Here is a 24555-nt window from a genome sequence, read left to right as displayed (position 1 = left end):
TTTTCCATTTAGTGCAACACCTCTCTCTGCTCAGTTTAACAGTAAATGTTCCCAACGTGGGCAATCCCAGAGGGCATCAAGTATTCTCACGCCGCTGAGCATCAGGAACGCCGACAACAACCTTGATTTACCCATGAACAAAGCAACAAAAAAAAAAAACACTTCCATTTGTATCACTGCAGCAGCTGTGCTGAGGAACCTTGAGCTACACTTAGGACTACTAAAATGTCTTCCATTTGTAACTGATAACAGCTGGATAACAGCTGGATCAGGTGTTAAACAGTATTCGTGCCATGGTTTTTGGTTTCCGCTCTGTTACTTCCTCCTTTCTTTAGTAATGCTTGGTTCTTGTTCATTCCAATTTTCTGCAACACCTGATACCAAACAGATAATCATATTCCCCAGTGTATACTTTGCTGCATGTGCAAACATACATAGAAATACAGCATATAAAGCAGAAAGCAGGCACACGATTGTCCCAAGCGGACCTATGTGGATAAAACATTAAATGCATTAATGTATTGTTTAGGAGTCAGATGCTCTTCAGATGGCACTGAATGGTGGATCTGAACTCAAAGTCTAATGGTACTTTATGACAGATCCTCCACCATGTTTCACAGATGGCTGTAGACTCTCACCTCTCTCCTGCCCTCCATACATATTGATGGAGTTTCAAAATTGGAGTCATCATGCTGTAAAACCAGGCATTTTAACACGGGAGTCTGTGGAAACTGACTTCCCTCAAGTGTCCATTATAAGAATTTTTGGCACTTCCACATTAGCTTCACTTGTCTGCTCCGGAGGGGGATGCTTAAATATTCAAAGCTGAAAAAAGGCACATGTTCTATTTACATAGGCACAGGTGTGACAGCTTCTACTCCAAACAGCAAACATCTGCACCTGCTCTTCCAAAATCAACATCTGTCTCTCTGGGAGAGGGCCCTGAACAAACCACAGTTTGAGAGTAAGTCAACAGCAATGTGGCGGCCTGAAGCCTCGAACAACAGCTGCTCACTAGAATGATGCAGGACTTCGGTCTTACTTCTCCATACCTGCCACCCCTCTCATGCATTTCCAGCACATGTTTTATCTCTTGCAAACAATAAATCATAGAAAAGCCAACAAAATTCATTCAGAATCTCACCCTGACTCTTCAACCTGGTATCACGGCAAAATGTGTAATATACACACAATCAGAAGTAATCGTGGGAAACAGACATTATTACCACATTTACATGTAAATACATATTAACCGCCTAGCTTAATTGTTTCTGGTAACTTAGGACCCGGGAATGCACTTTTTTGCTCACTACCGCCTTCTTGGCTTTAAATGTATTATCTCCCCCTGCTGGAAATGCAACATCTGCACGTGTGCCCATTTTACGGGCACGGTTAACCGGCATGTCTGTTGCACCCTTTGTCGTGATATGGGGTTGGAGTCGTTCTGGTTGACTGTTTCTTTCACAAACAGTCAACTCAAACATAGCTGAAGCTTAAAATTCTCCCCGGTAGCTCGTAATACTGCAACAGCTTGCATCTTTTTGGAACTGTCTTCATTATCACAGCAGCCTCTTTCACAATTTTTCAGTCATTTAAAACATTTTGTTCTCTGTTCACATGCAGCAGAACAAGAGCTACACTGTTAATGATGCTCTCCAATACTGTAAGCAGTACAGCTTATTAAAAGTCCTTGTGTACCTGAAGGAGAATTAGGCAGTGAAGGCTGAGGGAAATTCAGATACATCACTACTTCATAGCCATATTATTTCTAGAATAAGTAGACCACAGACTAATGATGATCACAATGTAGGAGTGATTTTTCTCCAATCCTTCTGTGTTCTTAATTTGAACCATTTAGCTCTCCCTTGCTCCGTACATCATTATCTCCCTTCACTCCTTCATTTCTCACCCTCTCTCCGTGTTTATCAACGCATGATTCCGCCCATGTTGCTCCTTCTTTCCACTTCTTTTCCCATTTTTCCTCATTTTCTGTCCTCCCACGCTATTTCTTTACGCTCATTTGCCTTCCCTTTCCCCGTTAAATCAACGTGCTGGTCCAACCACTGCTGCGAGGTGGATTTCTGCCTCACCAGCTTTCTCACCCAACCAAGAACTGCTTTGATATCCACCGACAAAGTTGCAGGTCCAGCTGTGCAGAAATATTTACTGTCGCTGACGTTATCTTTGGAAACTAAGACGTTTTTGCTTGAACTCTTTGTCACAACCCTTCTGCTGAATCCCAGTAGATTTCAGTGCTAATAGTGTACATTCATGCACTTAATCAACCCAGTTTTGTCAGTGACAGCGAGCACTTAAACTGAGGCATGGGATATGTTTTATATGCAAACCTGTAAAGCCATACGTTAGTGATGTTATTCAACGAAGCCTTGCAGCACACACTATTTGCGTCACGTTGACACGGGGAATTTACATGCCTTTACTTGGTGGCACAGAAAATGCATGAATAAATATGCATAAATATGCTTTTATTCTCGGTTCAGATTTACTGCAAAGTGTGTTTTATGCAACTCATCGAACAGAACACAGATACGAGAATCAATTCGATTACTGTAACCTATCAAAGAAAACGCAGTCAATAAAAATAAATGTGTGATTTCCACATCTCTTTCTTGCTTGTGAAGTTTAAACATATCAAATTTAACAACTCTAATGCAAGCTGTCACCTTAGAAGTAAATGCCAGCACCGAGAGCGTATTGAGTGGGGAATTAAAAATATAAACTTAAAAATACACAAAATTGACTGTTTTCTGCCAGCATTGCTTTCATGCCTTATTTGTAGCCATAGTTTCCTTTTAGCTCCCGATGAAATGCTCCTCTGACTGACATCCATTTTGTATGCAAAAAGTGAAATGATGTATGAAACACAGCCTGAAGCAGAAAGCCTGAGTTAATAAAGACACCACTGGAAGCGTGAACGTGCAGCTGAACATTTGCACCTAAAAAAGTATCCGAGTATGCATATGAGTTTAATATCTCACTAAGTTTGTTGAGATGTGAGACAAACTCCTGAGGTCTTCAGCTCGTCTGGTCTCCTGTGATTTTTTTGACACCTCTGCTAGTTGAGTAACTTGAGTGGATTTAGTTCGGGATTACGTAAAAGTTGCACAAAACTGCTTCATTCTTGGCTTTAAGCCTTTAACTTTTGGATTTAAGTTGAATCTCGATCCAAAAACCTTCGGAAGGACTCCTTACAAAAATAAAAGAAAAAGCAAAATACATATCAAACTGACATTATGTTGATGTCCTCAAGAAATGATCACAGACTAATCTGGATCGATATAACCTTCTAGGGTCAGTGCATACAGACAAATATTTGGAATTAATTTCAGGCTCTGATACATGTTTACAAATGTCATTTAGTATCATTTAAAGGAAAAAAATTTTGGCTTCTGTGCCATATATCACAGAATAATTCCCTCCTTTCAGGTTAATGTTCATTCTCCAGCTAGCCAAGGATCAAAGCCGACCAATCACAGAGCATGAAAGCTCCCTCTTTCATCTTTTTTGTGCACAATCTCACTACTTCAATAAAATGGAAGGTGAGTGGACAGCAGTCTCCCCTTTTGAGCAACTTTCAGTAAATAAAATAAAAAAAAAAACACATTAGCCTCATCCTCTCCAGTACTGCAGTTTTTCTGTCTGATACCAACAAGGTCAAAAACAACTGTGCGAGTCTGAGTTTGCTGTAATGTTTGACATTAGGAGTGAAAAACTCTTCACCTTGATCTCGTAGATCTTCAGCTTCCTCTTGATACTGGTGTTCTCCCGCTCCAGGCAGGCCAGCCTGGTCTTGATGTCCTGATAGGCGGTGATAAGGGCGAAGTGGGAGGTTGAGTAGACTTCATCATGGGGCAGCGGCGAAGACCGCCACGCGACGCTGCCACAGCCATCCTCCTTCAGGCCTCCTGCGTCGCCGCCTCCACCGAGCAGCCCCAGCTCCCCTCCGCCTCCAAACAGAGATTGCATCACTCAGAGCTTCAAGCTGAGGGCACACAGAGACAGATATTTGCTTATTAATTATTAAACTGCCAGATTGTTTCCATTCAATTAAATGCACCATCCAAAAATAAAGTAATTAAAAAAGAAACATTTCATAACTCTGGCTGGGGTCGCCTCTCGGTGCTACAGCAGCAATCCAAAAAACATCAAGCACTCAGCTACTCGCAACAAACAAAAAAGAACAAAGCAGTTTTCTATCGAGAGCAGTCGGACTGCTGGCACACACAATGTAAAATATTCAAAAGCACAGTGGGTACCGAGAGACACGGGAGGATGACTGAGGGGCACGTGAAATTTAGAGATGGCTTACTGTGTCTTAGGAGTTCAGATGTACTGTAGGTGCAATGATCCAGTTAGCCACAATATCACATCGGGTGTGCTTACGCATAAGCTGCCCCCCACAAAAGAAATGCCAGTACACACAGAGCTACCTGATTATTCACTGCCCCATTCTGACAGAAGGGAAGCAAACTCGAGAAGCAGCGTGACCGCATATCAGGTCAGTGCAGCGGACACAAAGAGATGCAAATTTGCTCTGGATAACAAGGTGAGGGAAAGACACAGAGATCTTAACGTGTTTTAGCTTGAACAAATCATTTGTCTGCAATCAGAAGGTTTTGAAGGTACAAAACAAAGAAACTGAGAGAAATGAAATAAAGAGAAAGCAAGCCGTAGACTGTTTTTAGATAAGTCAGAGCACAGCTTTAGATCATGAGTTCGAAAGATTTTTTTCTTCTTCTTCTGTAAAATCAAACATATTTCAGCATAAAAGCACCCTATTTGAATATGATTAGACTCCGTAGTGTTGCCAACAGATAAAGACCTCAAAACAATCCACTGCACTGGTTCCCAAATATTTCTGAACCGCTGAGCCCATCCATGTATGTGTTTTTAATGGCACTTAGCTTTCAGTGTTCACCCAGACTTTGGGTCTCTGGAGGGCTGAGATGGATCAGTGTTTCTTTGAGCCTGTTTAAAATCTTTCCATCACTTCCATTTAAAAATAACAGCTTACTTTTGTGCTTTTTTTTTTCCTTTTGTGTGCCTGCTTTGTTATTGCCTGCAAGATAACTACACAGTGTTTTAATATGACTTCTGCATTGTTTTTAATATTGTGATTTTGGGTCTTCGTTACTTATATTTTTCATTTAATATTCTGTATTATATAATGTAAGTCTATGAAGCAAACACTGCCCTTGTTCTTGTCTTTTATTTCCCTTTTTTTTTTCGCTGTGATTTTACAATATATGGCACTCAAGGTTCATCTCTGGATAAAACGCCGTGCTCCTCGTTGTCTCTTTTCACTTAGCTCTCCAGTCACAAAGAAGGGAAGGGTGGGACACATCAATCATCACATCCCACTCAACAAAAAACGTCTGAGAAGTTAATGCTGCCGCTCTCCCTGCACGGAATAACGTGTCAACATTTTAATTTATGAAGGGCATTTCTGTTGGGAACATTTAGATTGCTGTGGGTCTGGAGGTTAAGCAGCAGTCGGCTAGGGCCAGAAATTTGCAGTGAATTGCTTTTGCGGATATTCTTTAACAAAGCAAACAAACACCTGTGGTGATAAAATGTTTTCAGAAGACAGCCTGGTGTTTTCAGCCTATTCCGCCTCCCAAGTTCTCTGTATCTCCTGAGTTCAATTAGCCACTCACAGCAATATAAATACACTTTTCTGAAGTCGGATTTGTATCTTTTTCTCCAGGCTTAACCAGGATATGATGCTTACATGTACAAAACTGTGATTATTAGCAAAACAGTAAAGCACACGTAATCTCGTGAACCCTTTGGCCTTCATTACCTCGGCCTTTTGCATTTAATTTTTGGTGAGAAGTCCCTCACAGGTGCATGAGTAACCAGTGCATGTACTGTAGCTGATATGTTAATCAGAGTATGATTTGCATATGAGTTGGGTTTGCTGTCTTGTTCCATTTCACAGTACTTAAAAAAAACATGAGCTCTGACAGCCTAGACTCCTTGAGTGGCATGATGAATGAGCTGAGTAGCTAGCTGACCACGCTGGCCTCCCTCCCCTGCCCCGAAGACTCCGGGCTGGGCTGTCAAAAGTGATAAATGGCGCCTGTGATGTCACTATCCTCTTTTAATTCCGCTACAAAGGGCACAAATGCACAAAAGTCATACTAGACGTAGCAACAGCGGTTTGATTTACTGGTACTAGAGGAGTTACACAACAGCTAGTTGATTTGATGTATACTGGAATGGATGCCTTCCTGACTCCCAGCATTGCCTTGTGAGTCAGCGATTGCCCACTGAGCTATTTTCATCTGCTCCCTTCCTCCACGGTGCTATTTTCCTTGTGTTTCAAGAGAGAGGGGAATAAAGCCTCAGCCAATCTACGGCTCTTTTCCTCGCTGGTCTAACGGGATGATCCAAAAGCACTCCCACGAGCACAGGCACGCACATACACACACACACACACAAAAAACACTGAGTAAAATGCACGCGTGGACAAAAATGCCTGTTTGATCAAGCAGTGCCCATCACCTGCCAACTGCCTGGACAGTAGTGTTTAAGCTGGGAAGATATTAAGGCTCCGTGATGTATACTGTGTTGACATCATGCTGTCAAGTCTGAGGCAGTTTACTCTGGCAAACACTGCGTCACTATAATATCATATCTTTGCACATGGTGTCTCATATAGCAGGAGGAAAGATAAACAGTTTGTACAAAAAAAAGGGAGCAGAGGGAGAATAACACTGAATACCATTAAAATGGAAATATTGGTGAGACAGCGATTGGTTTCTTTTAACCGCGACAGAAATGTTTGTACAACTGCAAATCTGCAATAATCAGTGTTGTTGTTTTAGCAATAAAAATTCTAATGAAAAAATGTGACCTCTCATGTCACATTTCTTCATTAGATGATTTCATTAGATGATTCTTATATAGTGCGTTTTATCCAAAGAGACGGATATTTTTCTTAAAGGTTGGCACAGACAAAAACAGATCTAATTTAAGAGTGTACATATCATGTGTATTAAATGGACTCAGACATAACTTCAGGTGAGTACTACGTTTGCTATATGTTTATATTAAAGTAGGTAAGTCTTTGTTAACAGTCACGTTGTGTTGTTCGGTTTCTGTCACTGGTGTCCCAGACATGAGCGACAATGCCAGAACCTCTTGGCATCACTATTAAATGCACTAGATACTGTTAGGTGCCAAATGTGAGCATGCAGGTTTCATTTTGGAAAGGGGCACTTTTCAACCCAATCCTCTCTCTTCTCCTAAGCTCATACATGGAACGCTGGAGCCTAAGCACAATTTTCTGGCTAACAATCTTGTGGCTAACTCATGTGTTATTAGCTTCTGTTGGTGCTAAAATTCTGTTCACATGCACAGTGACAAAATCAGCTTGGTTTTGTAGTCTGAAGTATACTTCATTATGTGTTCTCCTTGGAAACTATTGTTGTCCCGATGCGCTCTGACATCCTAGTGCCACCTGAATCTGTTGTTAGGAATGTTATATTTATGTGTATTTTCTTCTTATTGTAGTCTGACTGCCAACAACTGAGCTATTTATGTCATAAATCTGATGCATATCTTTTGGATTACACTACAGCTTCTAAAGATGGACGCAACTTCTGGGTCTGAAAAATGAAGCAGAAGTGCCTTAAACCTCCAATTCTTTTAGTAGCCACCGGCTGGGATACCGTGGCTCCAAAAACAACTTGCAGTCCTTTAGAAATCATGACGAGTTTAAGGCCTTGGTCATTACACTTGTCCGTTATGTAAATTTTTGTCCGATTATCTAGGCCATGCCCATTGGTTGATGACTTGCTGATTGGCAAGCCATTAGCCAATGAGTGTGTAGTTTCATAGCCAGTTAAAATACAAAGATGGCAACGTTGAAATTGTTTGTCCCAAGGATTAGAAATGGGGCGTCACAAACCAATGGGCAATGTTACGGTAGCTACTTGTATACTGTCTATAGTTTAAAAAGATCTGTTAAAGAGTTAAATTAATTCTTGCTGTGTCCATAAGTATATATGAAATCACAAGTCGTTTTTATTTGCAGTACTGGACGGCAAGAAATGAGCACAAGATAGTCAATAACAGCGAAATCTGATGATCTATCAGGACAACACAACAGAGGTAAAGTTAACTAAGAATCAACACAGATCATCAGTTAGTCAAAAGAATTTTGTCACATTAACTTTCAAGGTAAAGAAAAACACTGAACAATGTCACGTCACATGTTCAGAGGTCATATTTCTGGCACAGGTGGAACCTCATTATGTCTCTCAACAACAACAAAAACGTAGTACTGGTAGGATGCTCTACTGCCCTCAAGTGACCCAAAAGAGTTAATACAACTTTAACCACAAAACTGTCCATGTTTGCTTTGGAAGGCTGGCCAAGGTTTTCTTTTCTCATTTAAACATGAGCTCTTGGATGCGATCCAAAGTACTCAGGTAGGATGCCGCTTCCATCCAAGCTCGTTCAGCTGCTGTGGCTATTAAACTCTCCATTAGCGCGGCTCGGTTAATTGTTCTCCATTTTCACACGTGGTCTTAAACTAATCCCCAGCAAGAACAACGTGTTAATATCTGGAAGAGCTGCTTCTATGTATTTATCCATTTATTTGTTTTGCTCAGCCTGGTAAATCACTTTGAATAAGTCATGGCAAGATGGTGATATATTATAAAAATACAACCTCAGGATAGATTACCAAATTACATTTAAACCAAACAAACCTACAACAAAGTAAACTTTCACCACGTAGTATTGGGTGGAATTATTTACATTAAAATGATATGATCTGCCTACATATAGGCTGCATATCTTAAAAAAAAAAAAAAAAAAAAAAAAGATATTATAGCACCATGTGGATATTTATATTCAGCACCCCGTGCAAAACAAATCATGCCATAAATTCGAAAAGAATTATGTGCTGGCCGTGGATATCTGAGTAATTTGCATAGAAAATAATTTCCTCTAGTTGCACAGAGAGTGCCGTGGATGATGATCAGTTTGTCTTCTGATAGGTAAGGACCAGAACTCGGGAACATCTGTGTTTTGTGCTCCTCTCATTTATCACAGTGATGCATTTATCACATATACACACACTCACAGCTCCTCTACTCAAAATATCCCTCTGATATCTTCATGCCGTCCCCTCTTTTCCACTCTTCTATCCCCTCTCTGTCTCTTGTTTGGACCACAAGGCTCATTTGCTGAGGTTCTCAAAGCCCCACTGGACTCCAGGCATAAAGTCAGATGCTTCTCCCCCAACCAGCTCCCTGCTTCATTACAGTGATTACCGCAAGAAGTCATACATTACCTGGAAGCCACGTGGCAGACACTGTTCCACAGAGACTACCTCCCCCCACTCTTCTTTTCTCACCCTCTTCCCTCCTTGTCCCCCTTTCGTTCTCTCCAGAGATTAAATCACCACTCCCATCCTTCTATGTCATAGTACTAAAAAGGCCACAGACTGCTGCTGTGGAAAGTCTAAAGTCACGACAACTAAGCAGTTAATGTGTTCATCTTTACATGTCTGTGTTGTGTTTCAATGAGCTACCCTATTATTTATTTTATTTCACAATAGCCTAAACAACAGTTTGAGAAGTTCTGGTCTGATGACATTTTCTTCCAGCGTGATTCACGTCTGAAACCGAATGTTATCACATTCACACACTGCAGCACAAATTTAAATACACACTCAGAGAGAAATATATATTACTTGGTCTTTTTTCTGCAGTCTTAGGAGAATTAAAAGAATCCATTTAAAGCCAAAAATACAACAACTTTAGCAGAATGGTCTACAAGACCCACTAAGAAGCTATCCATTAGAGACTAGGATTCAAGTGCATCTTGCCTCGTGATCAGCCTATCAGACTAAGGCATTAAAAATTCATGAAACATATGGCACTTGAATTTTGAAACAGCACTTTTCAGATGCCAAATGGTTTATTTGCACGTTTTTAAATTTCAGATTGGAGTAAGGAAACCAAAGATCAGAAATCAATCAAGCCAAAGGTCTCCCTAAATTTTCAGCTTTCACGAATACCAGCTGCTTATGAAATGTTTTCCATTCAGCATGTCAGCAAAAATAAATTAAAGAATTTTAACATTAGCCACACAGCTATTTGGATTGCAAAGCCAGTCTAATGGTTAGTCCGCCATTGGGCCGTCATTCTGTACCTGAATATTTCATGAATTGGAGTGAAATTCGGAATAGAAATTGGGTGGGCTCAGAGAATGAATCTTAATGACTTTGCTGATCCAGATTTGTCCTCTAGTGACATTTTATTTTTTCGTTTAAGTAAAACAGCAACTGTTATCCACTGGATGCATAACCATGCTTACACTATGCGCCCCCTCAGGATGAATTGTCACTGGCTTTCAGATCAAATACATGCATAAATAATGACACATAGTAATTGCATCTGTTCTTTGTGTTGATTTCTACATTGCAAATGCTTGCACAGTGGAAAAAGGACTAATTAATATATATATATATATATATATATATATATATATATATATATATATATATATATATATATATATATATATATATATATATATATATATATATAAATAAATAAAATAAATAAATAAAAACACCCAGCACGCCCCTGCGGGCGGTTTATCCTTCAAGCTCGGGTCCTCTACCAGAGGCCTGGGAGCTTGAGGGTCCTGCGCAGTATCTTAGCTGTTCCCAGGACTGCGCTCTTCTGGACAGAGATCTCCGATGTTGTTCCCGGGATCTGCTGGAGCCACTCGCCTAGCTTGGGAGTCACCGCACCTAGTGCTCCGATTACCACGGGGACCACCGTTACCTTCACCCTCCACATCCTCTCGAGCTCTTCTCTGAGCCCTTGGTATTTCTCCAGCTTCTCGTGTTCCTTCTTCCTGATATTGCTGTCATTCGGAACCGCTACATCGATCACTACGGCCGTCTTCTTCTGTTTGTCTACCACCACTATGTCCGGTTGGTTAGCCACCACCATTTTGTCCGTCTGTATCTGGAAGTCCCACAGGACCTTAGCTCGGTCATTCTCCACCACCCTTGGGGGCATCTCCCATTTTGACCTCGGGACTTCCAGGTTATACTCGGCACAGATGTTCCTGTACACTATGCCGGCCACTTGGTTATGGCGTTCCATGTATGCCTTGCCTGCTAGCATCTTGCACCCTGCTGTTATGTGCTGGATTGTCTCTGGGGCATCTTTACACAGCCTGCACCTGGGGTCTTGCCTGGTGTGATAGACCCCAGCCTCTATGGATCTTGTGCTCAGAGCTTGTTCTTGTGCTGCCATGATTAGTGCCTCTGTGCTGTCTTTCAGTCCAGCTTTGTCCAGCCACTGGTAGGATTTCTGGATATCAGCCACCCCCTCTATCTGCCGGTGGTACATACCGTGCAGGGGCCTGTCCTTCCATGATGGTTCCTCGTCTCCCTCTTTCTTGGGTTTCTGCTGCCTGAGGTATTCACTGAGCACTCTGTCAGTTGGGGCCATCTTCCCAATGTATTCTTGAATGTTCGTTGTCTCATCCTGGACTGTGGTGCTGACACTCACCAGTCCCCGGCCCCCTTCCTTCCGCTTAGCGTACAGCCTCAGGGTGCTGGACTTGGGGTGAAACCCTCCATGCATGGTAAGGAGCTTTCTTGTCTTTATGTCAGTGGCTTCTATCTCCTCCTTTGGCCAGCCTATTACCCCAGCAGGGTACCTGATCACGGGCAGGGCATAGGTGTTGATGGCCCGGATCTTGTTCTTACCATTCAGCTGACTCCTCAGGACTTGCCTGACCCTCTGCAGGTACTTGGTGGTTGCAGCTTTTCTAGCGGCCTCTTCATGGTTCCCATTCGCCTGCGGGATCCCCAGGTACTTGTAACTGTCCTCTATGTCTGCAATGTTGCCTTCTGGTAGTTCAATCCCCTCAGTTCTGACTACCTTCCCTCTCTTTGTTACCATCCGACTACACTTCTCCAGTCCGAACGACATTCCAATGTCATTGCTGTATAGCCTGGTAGTGTGGATCAGTGAATCGATGTCTCGTTCACTCTTGGCATACAGCTTGATGTCATCCATGTACAGGAGGTGGCTGACAACTGCTCCGTTCCGTAGTCGGTATCCGTAGCCAGTCTTGTTAATGATCTCACTGAGGGGGTTCAGGCCTATGCAGAACAGCAGTGGGGACAGAGCATCTCCTTGGTAGATCCCGCACTTGATGGTGACTTGTGCTATGGGCTTGGAGTTGGCCTCTAGTGTTGTACGCCACATCCCCATTGAGTTCCTGATGAAGGCTCTTAGGGTCCCATTGATCTTGTACAATTCTAGGCATTCCAGTATCCAGCTGTGGGGCATTGAGTCATAGGCCTTCTTGTAATCAATCCAGGCAGTGCACAGGTTGGTCAGTCTGGTCTTGCAGTCTCGGCTGACTGTTCTGTCTACCAGTAGCTGGTGTTTTGCGCCTCTGGTATTCTTGCCAATTCCTTTCTGTGTCCCGCTCATGTATTGACCCATGTGCCTGTTCATCTTAGCCGATATGATGCCTGACAGGAGCTTCCATGTAGTACTGAGGCAGGTTATTGGTCGGTAGTTGGAGGGGACCGGTCCCTTCTTGGGGTCCTTGGGGATCAGGACCGTCCGACCTTCGGTTAGCCATTCCGGGTGTCTCTCGTTAACTAGCAGCTGGTTCATTTGTGCTGCCAGACGCTCGTGGAGTGCAGTCAGCTTCTTTAGCCAGTAGGCGTGAACCATGTCGGGCCCTGGTGCTGTCCAACTCTTCATACTGGAGACCCTTTCTTGGATATCTGCCACTGATGGTTACTGGATCCTGTTCGGGGAGGTTGCTGTGGTCTGCCCTCAGATCCACTAGCCACTGAGCATTGCCGTTATGGGTTGCGTCCTTCTCCCATATGCTCTTCCAGTATTGCTCGGTCTCCAGCCTTGGTGGTGCTGTTCTCTTATTGTTCCCTTGCCACTGAGAGTACACCTTTGCTGGTTCTGTGGAGAACAGCTGGTTTATTCTCCTGCCTTCTATCTCTCTGGTGTACCTTCTCAAGCGGCTGGCCAAGGCTGTGAGTCTTTGCTTGGCAGTTTCTAAGGCCTCAGGTATGGACAGCTTGCTGTATTTCTTATGCACCTTCTTTGTCGCACCTTTCTGCAACTCCGTTAGTTGGCTAACCTCCGTGCTACTTTGATCTTGCCCTCTAGCCTCCATGGAGGGTACTGCCCCTTGTGGCTGTTCAACTTGTAGCCAAGCATCTCACTGATCACTGCTGCCGTATTGTAGATCAGCTTGTTAGTGTCGGTAATCGTGGTTGTAGGTATTGCCCGTAGTGCTGCATTAACATCATCTAGCAGACCTTCTGAGGGTACTTCACGTAATCTTGGTAACCGGCTACGGGGGATCCAGGTTTCAAGCTTGGCCATGATCCTATCTTTCAGGTCAGTTCCTCTCGCACTTAACGATCCTTCTCCTATCGCACTTGGGGCTATGTACCCAATCTCGGGTGGGGGTGATGATATCGCCCCCCTGACCTGGCGTCCTGACTCCTCCTTGCCGTAGCATTTGTGTTGTACCTTGTCAATCTCTAGCTGTGAGAGCAGTCCCTTCTTTCGAATGTTGGAACACTGAGCTACTAGTTGTTTCGCCGTCATTGTGGATGTTGGGTATCGAAGAATCCATAGGTCCCTCATCCTATTCATGTAGCCCCTTCCGCCGGGGTTACTTGCGTAGTAGCATTCCAACAACGCCCTGTTTTCGTCTCTTGCCCACCGATGCCTTCTTGTTCCAGTAGCCCACTTTTCGTCAGGGTGCCCTGGTTCCTCAACACCTGACGCGGACCTTGTTGATCCGGGCGACGTCCGAGCCGGCATGCAGGACAGGCCCCTGCACGGTATGTACCACCGGCAGATAGAGGAGGTGGCTGATATCCAGAAATCCTACCAGTGGCTGGACAAAGCTGGACTGAAAGACAGCACAGAGGCACTAATCATGGCAGCACAAGAACAAGCTCTGAGCACAAGATCCATAGAGGCTGGGGTCTATCACACCAGGCAAGACCCCAGGTGCAGGCTGTGTAAAGATGCCCCAGAGACAATCCAGCACATAACAGCAGGGTGCAAGATGCTAGCAGGCAAGGCATACATGGAACGCCATAACCAAGTGGCCGGCATAGTGTACAGGAACATCTGTGCTGAGTACAACCTGGAAGTCCCGAGGTCAAAATGGGAGATGCCCCCAAGGGTGGTGGAGAATGACCGAGCTAAGATCCTGTGGGACTTCCAGATACAGACGGACAAAATGGTGGTGGCTAACCAACCGGACATAGTGGTGGTAGACAAACAGAAGAAGGCGGCCGTAGTGATCGATGTAGCGGTTCCGAATGACAGCAATATCAGGAAGAAGGAACACGAGAAGCTGGAGAAATACCAAGGGCTCAGAGAGGAGCTCGAGAGGATGTGGAGGGTGAAGGTAACGGTGGTCCCCGTGGTAATCGGAGCACTAGGTGCAGTGACTCCCAAGCTAGGCGAGTGGCTCCAGCAGATCCCGGGAACAACATCGGAAATCTCTGTCCAGAAGAGCGCAGTCCTGGGAACAGCTAAGATACTGCGCAGGACCCTCAAGCTCCCAGGCCTCTGGTAGAGGACCCGAGCTTGAAGGATAAACCGCCCGCAGGGGCGTGCTGGGTGTTTTTTTTTTTATACATACTTCAGATGAATTATTTAACCCCATATTGGAACATTGCCACAATAACTATACTTCTGCATGTAAATATTGAAAAAGGATCTTCGTGTTTTCACTGTGTGGCTTTGTAATACTAAAGATATTAAAACCTCGAACAATATAATTATTAGCTTTTTTTATTTCCCACAATGATCCTGCATGCACATTTACAAGGTTGTGCATGTACGTTTTTAGGGCTTCTGTTGTATCCAAAGGCATAAATATATGAGTGCAGTAGAAATCACGCCAGCGCGGTCAAGGCTGAGCTTTCCAGTGATAACAGAACCAGGATCAAAGAGAAAACTGGAGTCCCCACAGAGTGCGATTTAAATGTTGTATCTTGTACGTGAACGATGCAACCGCTTTTCTCTTCCATCCAACCCACGTCCTTCCCCTGAGCTTGTATTACATTTTACTGTTTTCCCTTATACCTTCCATCTCCTTTCATCCTATCCTTTCTCTTCCCCGTCCTCGCTCTCTCTACTTTCTCCCTTCTCTCTGTCTGGCAGTGTTAAACAGCTCCTCTCAGTGCTGCCCTGTGATCCCCACAGGCTGGACATTTGGCACCTCTGAATCAGACAGTATGTCTATGAATGGTGAGTCCAGGGTAGGGAGGTGGTGTGACTTTCGGCCCTGCGCTCATCCGCCAAATGCTCCCATAATGCCTGGCTTCAGTCGGCTGCACCTGTTTCCTCTGCCTTTCACAGTGAACAAGGCCAAACCTGGATGGCACGGCACACACTGAGAACCTATTAACATGCCGGCAGGTAGGGTTTGACTGCGTGCCTTTGTGTGCGTATCCATGCGGACAGGCACATCAACGAGTGTGGAAATGAGTCAGTGCAAAGAGAGTGTGTTTTGTGAGTGTCAGCACAAGGACAAAGCAGTCACTGCAGGAAAGGTGATCATTTAGTGTGTTTGTGTGCTTGCTGTTGCCAAAAAGAGACAGGTAGCAAGGGTCAGTGGATGCACACGGTGCTGTGGCTTTATGAATAAATTACTTATCTGGTTTTTGTTGATATACATGTTATTGTGGTGATCGTGGCTCAAGACTTGGCAGTTCGTCTTGTAATCAGAAGGTTGCCGGTTCGAGCCCTGGCTCGGACAGTCTCAGTCGTTGTGTCCTTGGGCAAGACACTTCACCTACCGCCTACTGGTGATGGCCAGAGGGGCCAATGGCATGATATTGCAGCCTCGCTTCTGTCAGTCTGCCCCAGGGCAGCTGTGGCTACAACTGTAGCTGCCTCCACCAGTGTGTGAATGTATAGTGAAATTGTAAAGTGCTTTGAGGGTCTTGAAAAGCGCTATATAAATGCAATATTATTATTATTATTGGTTCACAATTAAACATCCGGAAAGTAGTTAAAACTTGCCCAAAGCTAAGTAAGCTGACGTATAAATATCACCAACTTATAATTCACAATCATAGACTGTAGTTAAAAGATGCATGAGCCATCGTTTTTTATTTGAGCCAGAAGTGGCTATATATTTGGAGTTACTAAGTTATTACCGTAGTAAGGCTAGTGGGCTGAATTTATAAACTTTACAGCTACATCATACAGACACAATTCCTGCTAACTAGGATTAGAAGATATTAAAATGTCACTCACCAAAACTGGAGGACAGACTTCTTGGACGCACCCATATCACATCACAGCAACCAACCGCACAAACAGAGACTCGACCACTGGCGGCCATGGTCGCCATTTTAGAAAGACACATGACCATAGTATGTTTTATTTGAAAATTTATTTGATCAGACCATGCCCAGCATTTGCTACTGCATACCTTTCATTCATACGTGGCTCAAGAGTTGGGAGTTCGCCTTGTAATCGGAAGGTTGCCGGTTCGAGCCCCGGCTCCGACAGTCTCGATCGTTATGTCCTTGGGCAAGACACTTCACCCGTTGCCTACTGGTGGTGGTCAGAGGGCCCGGTGGCGCCAGTGTCCGGCAGCCTCGCCTCTGTCAGTGCGCCCCAGGGCAGCTATGGCTACAATGTAGCTGCCATCACCAGTGTGTGAATGTGTGGGTGACTGGATGTAGTGTAAAGCGCTTTGGGGTCCTTAGGGACTAGTAAAAGCGCTATACAAATACAGGCCATTTACCATTTTACCATTAAAAAATGCAAGCTGAAAATAAAGACACTCACATATCTGATAACATATGCAGATTACAAATTGTGTTTCAAATAATAAAGAGCTGCATTTTACGCAGCACAGCAAACCTGTTCAGCATTTCAATAACGAGGCCAACATGTTCAAGGACACATTTCCACTGACATTATGTGGAAAATATGCCACTCTGACTTTTAAAAAAAAAAATCCTATTTTATCGTCTGTTTTTGTTCAGATCCTCTTGCCAACATCTCTCACTGTCACGGCTGGCGGAGTGAGCCGTGTGGTGTGGAGGAAAGGGAGGACCCAAAATGCAGCAGTGACTGATGATACGAGTGATGTTTATTTACAAAGTGACAATGGCAGAAACAGGCAGTGAGGCATGACAAAACAACTGAAGAAACCTAAACTGGGAGAACTAAATGACAAACCTGAGACCATACAAAAGGGGTGCGGGGCAGAGAGACGCAGAGACAGGAACACCATAGAACGCAGACGAGCCGACAATGAACACAGACCGACACCCACTAAATATACACACACAAGGTAATCAGGTAATCACACACAGGAGGGAAGAACAGCTGAACCTAATACACATGAGGACCGGAGGACACAAGCTGAACACAATGACAACAGACACAGACCTTCAAAATAGAATAGGAAATCCAGAACATGAGCCTTCAAAGTAAAGCAGGAACACACAGACTGATTTACAACACAACACGGGGACATGAACAGAGCACCAAGGACAGACACAGGTAGGGCTGAATACACACACCAAACTACAGGTTCAACCCTAAACCAATACAAAATCAGAATAAACACAAAGCACAAAAATGAACTTCAAGGAAACAAAACGCTGGGCCAAAATGACCCAGGACCATGACACTCACTGTCCATCCCTGTTATTCTCCAGATTTTAGAATATCTAGGTTGGTAAATATATTTACACACCCAACGATGCTTCCTTCAGCTGTTACTGTGCTCTAGGCAATGAGCTGAACAAGCAGCAGTGAGCTGTGCGTCATGTCTCCTTAGGATAGCATTGTGGGTGAACACATTTGATAGCTGTCAGACATGGAACAAGTGATAAAAACAGCACATCAACCTACTTGAAGAGCCAGAAGGGAGGTAGTTGACATACAGCATAATACAGCAGATGTAATAATTAGGATCTGGCATTTAGGGAGAGAGAACCGGAGTATTGTTGATTGTGTTTCAGGTTTATGTTTTTTATTCAAAATAATATTTCAGACCATTTTACATTTGCTAACTAATGGTAAATGGCCTGTATTTGTATAGCGCTTTACTAGTCCCTAAGGACCCCAAAGCGCTTTACACATTCAGTCATTCGCCCATTCACACACTGGTGATGGCAAGCTACATTGTAGCCACAGCCACCCTGGGGCGCACTGACAGAGGCGAGGCTGCCGGACACTGGCGCCACCGGGCCCTCTGACCACCACCAGTAGGCAACGGGTGAAATGTCTTGCCCAAAAGACAACGACCGAACTACCCAAACTTACTTCAAAGCCTAAACACCGGGTACTCCAAGGTGTTCAAGCAAATATCTACAAGAGCACAAACTGGTTCCTGTGAACTTGGATGTTGAATATACATGACTGAGTGCAGAATTTGATTTTTCTCATGCATGTCTTTTATTTCATACTGTACTTTAGTGATCCTCTTCCAGGGCATAGCCAATTACTTATTTTAAGAACACTGAGATCCATTTAGTTTAGTTCATTCATACACATCAAATACATTTGATTTGATATTTGTGTTCAAATATTAGAAATATCAAATAGTACATCACGTCTGACTATCTGCTGTATGCTCGTTGATCACAAGCCCAATGGCTTCTGGGTCAGATTTTGCATTTTATTCTCCAAGATGAAAGTCTAAATAATGACTTCCAGGAATTAAATTGTGGTAAAGAAATTCAAATCAGGGGTACCAACCCAAATACGTCTGTAGCATTTAGTATCAAAGGTTTGGGGTTTTTTTTCTCATTATTGCTCATGCTGCCATGCTCATGTTAGGCTTGTTTCATTTCTATTTTGGTCAGCTATCCTCCAAGTTTAAACAACAATGTAGATAAGAAAAGCATGGGATTTATCTGAGGTACTGAGGAGTTTAATTTATTTTGTAATATGAAAAAAAATATGTTTCTGTTTCAGAAACGGAAAAAAATATGTGTTTTCTTAGAAGAACAGTTCTAGAATAGTTAAATACAAGGGATTTAACATACCTCAATGAAGAGGTATGTGCCACCCTGGCTAGACCTCTTGCCCCTCCTTTGCTGCTTTGGTGGTAGAGAGCTGCAGGGCTGGAAGTCCAATCCCCAGTGTCTCCGGTCTCTGTGCTAAAGTGTCCTGTCTCAAAATACTGAACCCCTCTGTGTATTAACTGATTTGCTAGCTGACTGAATGAAATCCTATCATCATATTTTCTTTTATATGATGAAACCTGCAGTCCTACCTCTTGCCCTGTGACAGCGCAAAAAGCTCCAGACACGTCGTTCCCAGAGCCAGATCAGTACTAAATATGCTGAGCCTTTTCCCTGAAATCATCAACAGAAGCACCTGAAACTGATGTCTGATTACTAAGGACTGACATTTAAAGGAGTGGAAAAATACTATGTCAGTGTGATTGCTGTTAAAACTGCACTCCTCTTAGTGTGTCATAGTTGTACTCGTGTCATTATGTATTATGTACTGTCTTCCTGGTTAAGTGTTTCTTGAAAAACATATTTGATTTTAATGAGAAAAATGACGAGGATAAATGAAGGATATCATCAAAAATAGATGTGTTAAAAAATCATGTTTATTTGGGAAGCTATGAAAGGCTCATATTTCTAGATTTTGCAGAAGCAAAATTTTAATGAAACCTGAAAAATGCAAAGCTTTACCTTAAATGTGGCCCTCAAATGAATAATACATTTAGCTAAATGATGCATAGCCACACAGATCGCTGGTTTCATGTGCTTTTTTTTTATAGCAAATATTCATATTCACAACAAATCAAATGAATGATTTTAAAAGCAGCAGCGGTAACTGGAGACCTGCCATAATAAATTAACACAAGTCTATTTTTTATGACTGTTGGCTGACTAACATCTATGTCTGTTCAATAAGCTGCTGTTGCTGTGTGATGTTAAGACTGGAACTCCATGTACTCTTTGAACACGTGCGTACTACACACACACACACACACACACACACATATGCACACAGCTCAGCCTACGTCATGTGCCAATAAGGTCCACATCCAAGCACACCTACAGAGACACGTCACACATGCATGATGAATAATGCAAAGCACTTATACAGCCTGTTGGTGCAGGAGAAAGACACCAGCTCTAACAAATGACGTTCTGTGCCATGCCATACTGCTCTATGATTCATCACTGGGGGAATCAGCTGTGTATGCAGGCGGCCACAGAACTATCTGTGTGTACGTGTGCGTGTTTTTGTGTGTAAGTAAGGCAGCTGCCATTTGGGAGATTGATGGCAGGGGCAGAATGGAGACAATGAGTTGTGGGGTTTTTTGCTCTCTGCTCTCTGTTTTCTGTCAGCTCCATCTCTCATCCTCCCCTCATCTTTCTTTCCACCGAAGCTGAAACAAATAGTCAATTCCTTCACCTTTCTCTTCCCACCACCACCACCCCGTCTTTCCTCCCTCTCTCTTGCTCTCTCACTGTCATTCATCCATCTTGGTATTCAGCAGCAAAGTTTATCACAGCCCCCCCTCCCCCCAACCCACTCTGAGTGGGTTAGAAAAAACCTTTATCTTGACTTTGAATGAGAACTTTCCCCACAAAAGACATTAATCTCCTCATTATTATTATAGCCAATCCAATACTTGGATTCCCTCACTCTGAAATCTGAGTCGAGCTAAGCTGCAGCCCAGAAGCAAAGACAAAAAGACAGAGGGTGAGAAAAGAATGACTTTTCTTTTCGGGCTGCAATTAAAGTCCTGCCTCCTTTGACCAACTTAATGTAGCCTCCCCATTTAACCACGACCACACACTCTCACGGACACATGCGGTGTACATGCAGTACACTCACACACACGCTGACACGATGACTGAGTCGGATGACTCACGAGTACTAGTGTGTTTCCCAGTGAAACAAAGCCTGTAATTTGGTCTCAGCTGGTAAAAAGCGCATTAAGGAAGAGAGCACAATGCTTTGTCTCGTTGCACAGTTGGCACGCCAGCAGGCTGGAGTGAAAGATGGCTGCTCAGTAAGATGAGATGCACAGTATGATGAGAAAATGTGACAGAGCTGTCGGTGCAGTTAGTCTAGAGGTCAGAGCGGGATATTTAAAACTGTGCTGAATGTTTGTGCCACATTACATTAGTAATATTAGGGCAAAATGACATTATAGGAAACATATTGCTCATAATAATATACCCAGAGCGAGTTGTTGCATGACTCTCTAGCTTTACAGATCCACCATCCACTGTAAACGGAGTAGTTTCCAGATGCAACTCTTTCACAAAAAATCTTTGTGTTATATCCACCATGTATTTCACAGCAACTGAAACTGGTGTAGACATACCAGCCCATCTCGCTAATGCACCAACCCAGTGTGTCGCACACTGCACGACCGCCAATCTTAGCTATATATAAGCTTTTATAACAGCGCTAAATAGAAAAAAATGTAAAAAAAAAAAAAGTAAAGAAAAGACTGAAACACCCTTCAAATATGTTCAAATATGAGTGTTGATGTGGCATAGTTTGTCCACCAGAGGGCACTGTGCTGCTTCCTTGTTGTTGACACAGGTTTGGGATTCCACACACAAAAACCAGCTAATCCAGAGTGTAAACGAGCAAAAATAACTACACATAACAAATTTTAGGAAACTCTGTCCATGTTGTGTGTCTTAAAGGAAAAAAAATATTGGCTGTATTTTTAGATCACCAAAATACTGGTATCCCATATACCAGTAATACTGTAGCTATATGTTTGCTATTAGTTGCTTACCACAGCTATTCCGTCATCTTAAAGTTTTCCCTAAATCACTTCTGTTGTGTATTGTAAGCTTTTTATTTATTTTTTTGAAACATTTTTTGTGAGCTTTAGCTGTATTTTTTCTGTTTTTGTTGTGTTTTCTCCAGTTTTTGCTGCTGTTTTTTTTTTTTTTAAGTTGCAGTGCGTACACATCTTAAAAATCTATTGTTCGGGCTTGAGATGTAATTGACAAAATAACATATTTACTTTTATGCCATAAGAATAAGGATAGGGTTTGAGTTTTGGCTACCAAATACAAAGAAAGCTAAAACTGAGGCTTCAAAATTGTAATCCACAAACCAAATATGTTTCAGATTACTAAATAATCACAAATAAATAAATAAACAATAATATTACATGAAAAAACTTGATGGATGGATGGGATATCTATTTACCACATATTAGCAATATTAGCAAGCCTAAGCTACAGGTCCTTTCAGAATAAAAGACTCTAGCAACCAAGCAGGAGGTGTTTTATGTATATGTATGTTTGTTTATTTGGTGTTTAATAGCCTCTTAGTCCAATCTTATTATCAAATGCCAAACACTGATTAGCTTTGAAGGGCACAAAACAATGGACGTAAAGATATCTTCTTGCTCTCTGAAAACCTCAGACGGATATTTTTCTCTTCATTTTCTGACATTTCATGGACTGGAGAATCAAACTTCCTTTTTATTCATGATGAAGAGGATTGAGTTTGTTGCTGTCCTAATTTTGTGATGAAGCTTTTTAACTTATGCCCCATCCTCCATGGGATGAGATGGCTCTCATGGTTTATTTAATAACATCTCATAATCATTACACACATGGCACAGTGCGGGTTTAGTTTTGTGGCTCCTTGCAGTGATGCCGCAGTTGTTGACTCTTTTAAAACTTGCTGCAAGGGTGGGTTAGGTGGCGGGGAAGACGCTGTAATGCAAAACGGTACAGCACTGCAAAGCTTCACAGCCTTGTAGTGGAAAGCAGCATCAGTCAGATGCCATCACACGTTCGTGCATACATACATTAACTCCAGCCAAAGGCCTTGACAGCTCAGATCATTCCAGCGCCAGTGGCCCTGACTCTTACTTGGATCCCACTTTTGTCTTGTTTTCCCGGCATCTGAAGGCTCGTTCGCTTCACAGAACATCACATCCTCCTCCAGTATGTCTGTTCTGCTGTCATACACTGACTAAAAGACTGACTGTTAGAGACACACACACACACACACACACACACACACACACACGTATGCACACAAATGCACACAAATATGCTTAAAATGTAAAAATATGAAAAATGATGGTATGCCAAATATGCATGAGAACGAGAAGTAATGCAAACAGAGCAAAGTGGAAAAGTCACTGTTATTTTCAGTCATGAAAATGCATTCAGAATTAAGACCATGTCTATTTGGATATCAATTTTTACCCTACTTTACTCAAATTAACTTCTCTTTACTGCATATTTATTCAGATGCCGGATTCATGGAAATTGCACAAAAAACCTGAACATATTTAGTGGGCATATCCACACAAATGCATCTTAAAGCACCACACATAATGTGGTTTTAACAAGTTATGGGCTTATCTGAGGAGATCCGGAGCCTAAAATTTTATTAGAAATCAACTTTATTATATATCCACATTATAACGCATTCATATCCAATCGTACCCCTCAGCAAATACGCAATCTACTACACTGAGCTGCAAAAAGAGAGGTTGATTCCAACCATGGCTTCCATCATTTTAAGACATTAAGATCTACGAGAGGCTGCTAAAGACAGAAAATATAACCAAGTGTTTAATTGGCTCTGAGTGCTGATGTGACAATCTGTGGCTCCTGATTAATTAGAAGTGCATGCTTCTGCTGCTGCCACTGCTGCTGATGCATGTTGGATGAGTCCAGAGACAAGATGATGTGTGAGGGAAAAGAGAGCAGTGGCTTGGATCAGAAAGAATATATGATAAACACGAGCGATGCATGCACTCATGATGAGCGCACGTGGATGAGATCATGAATAAAAAATATCGACAGCACATGCGTGTCCCCTGTGTGTGTTTTACAGCAGCACGTGTACCTCTTTGTAAGGTGTGAGTACATTACTTTAATGAAAGTCACTGTCCTTGGCAAAGGACATGCCGCTCAACCGCTGAGGGCTGCTCTCTTTTTCACCAGTCTGTCACACACATATACACACACACAAACACACACTTGTTTTCATGTCTTAGTGGGGACATCTGATTGATATAATGCCCACCCTAGCTCCTTACCCTAACCATCAGAAATGAATGCCTAAACCGAGCCCTTACCCTGAACCTAACCATAACCTAACTGTAACTCTAGAATCACATTTTCAGCCTCAAAAATGCCTTCAAATTCTTGAGGACGGGCATTTGGTCCCCACAAGTGCCAGTTTCTGGTGCTCACAGAGATGTTTAAATAAACACACACACACTGCAATATGCGTTTATCTTTAAATGGCTTTGTGAGGATATCCACTTACATAACAAACGTTAACAATTAAAACTAAACACCTGGCCCAGACCTAACTAATGTAGTCATAACATCAATCCAAAATAAGTCATCTCAACCAGGCCTTTGAAGATGAGTCAGGAAAGGAGAACCAACCAAGAATTAAAACACACACGCACTTTAAACCAGGCTCTGTGATGCTCTCCTTCGCGTAAAGACTAGAGTACTGCAAGATGAAA

The 24555-nt window shown here is 42.8% G+C and overlaps 1 protein-coding gene across 1 annotated transcript in view; it reads right to left on the bottom strand.

Annotated features, from left to right (window-relative positions):
- tbkbp1 (TBK1 binding protein 1) overlaps positions 1-24555 on the bottom strand; it is a 76424-nt gene that overhangs the window by 35254 nt on the left and 16615 nt on the right. The window contains exon 2 of the mRNA XM_085416986.1: positions 3742-4003. Within this exon, the coding sequence (XP_085273112.1) occupies positions 3742-3987 (246 nt within the window). The 5' untranslated portion in view covers positions 3988-4003. The remainder of the gene's footprint in view (positions 1-3741; positions 4004-24555) is intronic.

This window comes from Rhamphochromis longiceps, linkage group LG8 (assembly GCF_057381845.1).
Source record: "Rhamphochromis longiceps isolate RC_006_pf linkage group LG8, R_longiceps_female_GT1.1, whole genome shotgun sequence".
Classification (NCBI taxonomy): domain Eukaryota; kingdom Metazoa; phylum Chordata; class Actinopteri; order Cichliformes; family Cichlidae; genus Rhamphochromis; species Rhamphochromis longiceps.
The sequence above is the reverse complement of the archived record's forward strand: the minus strand, read 5'-3'. Positions and strand labels throughout refer to the sequence as shown.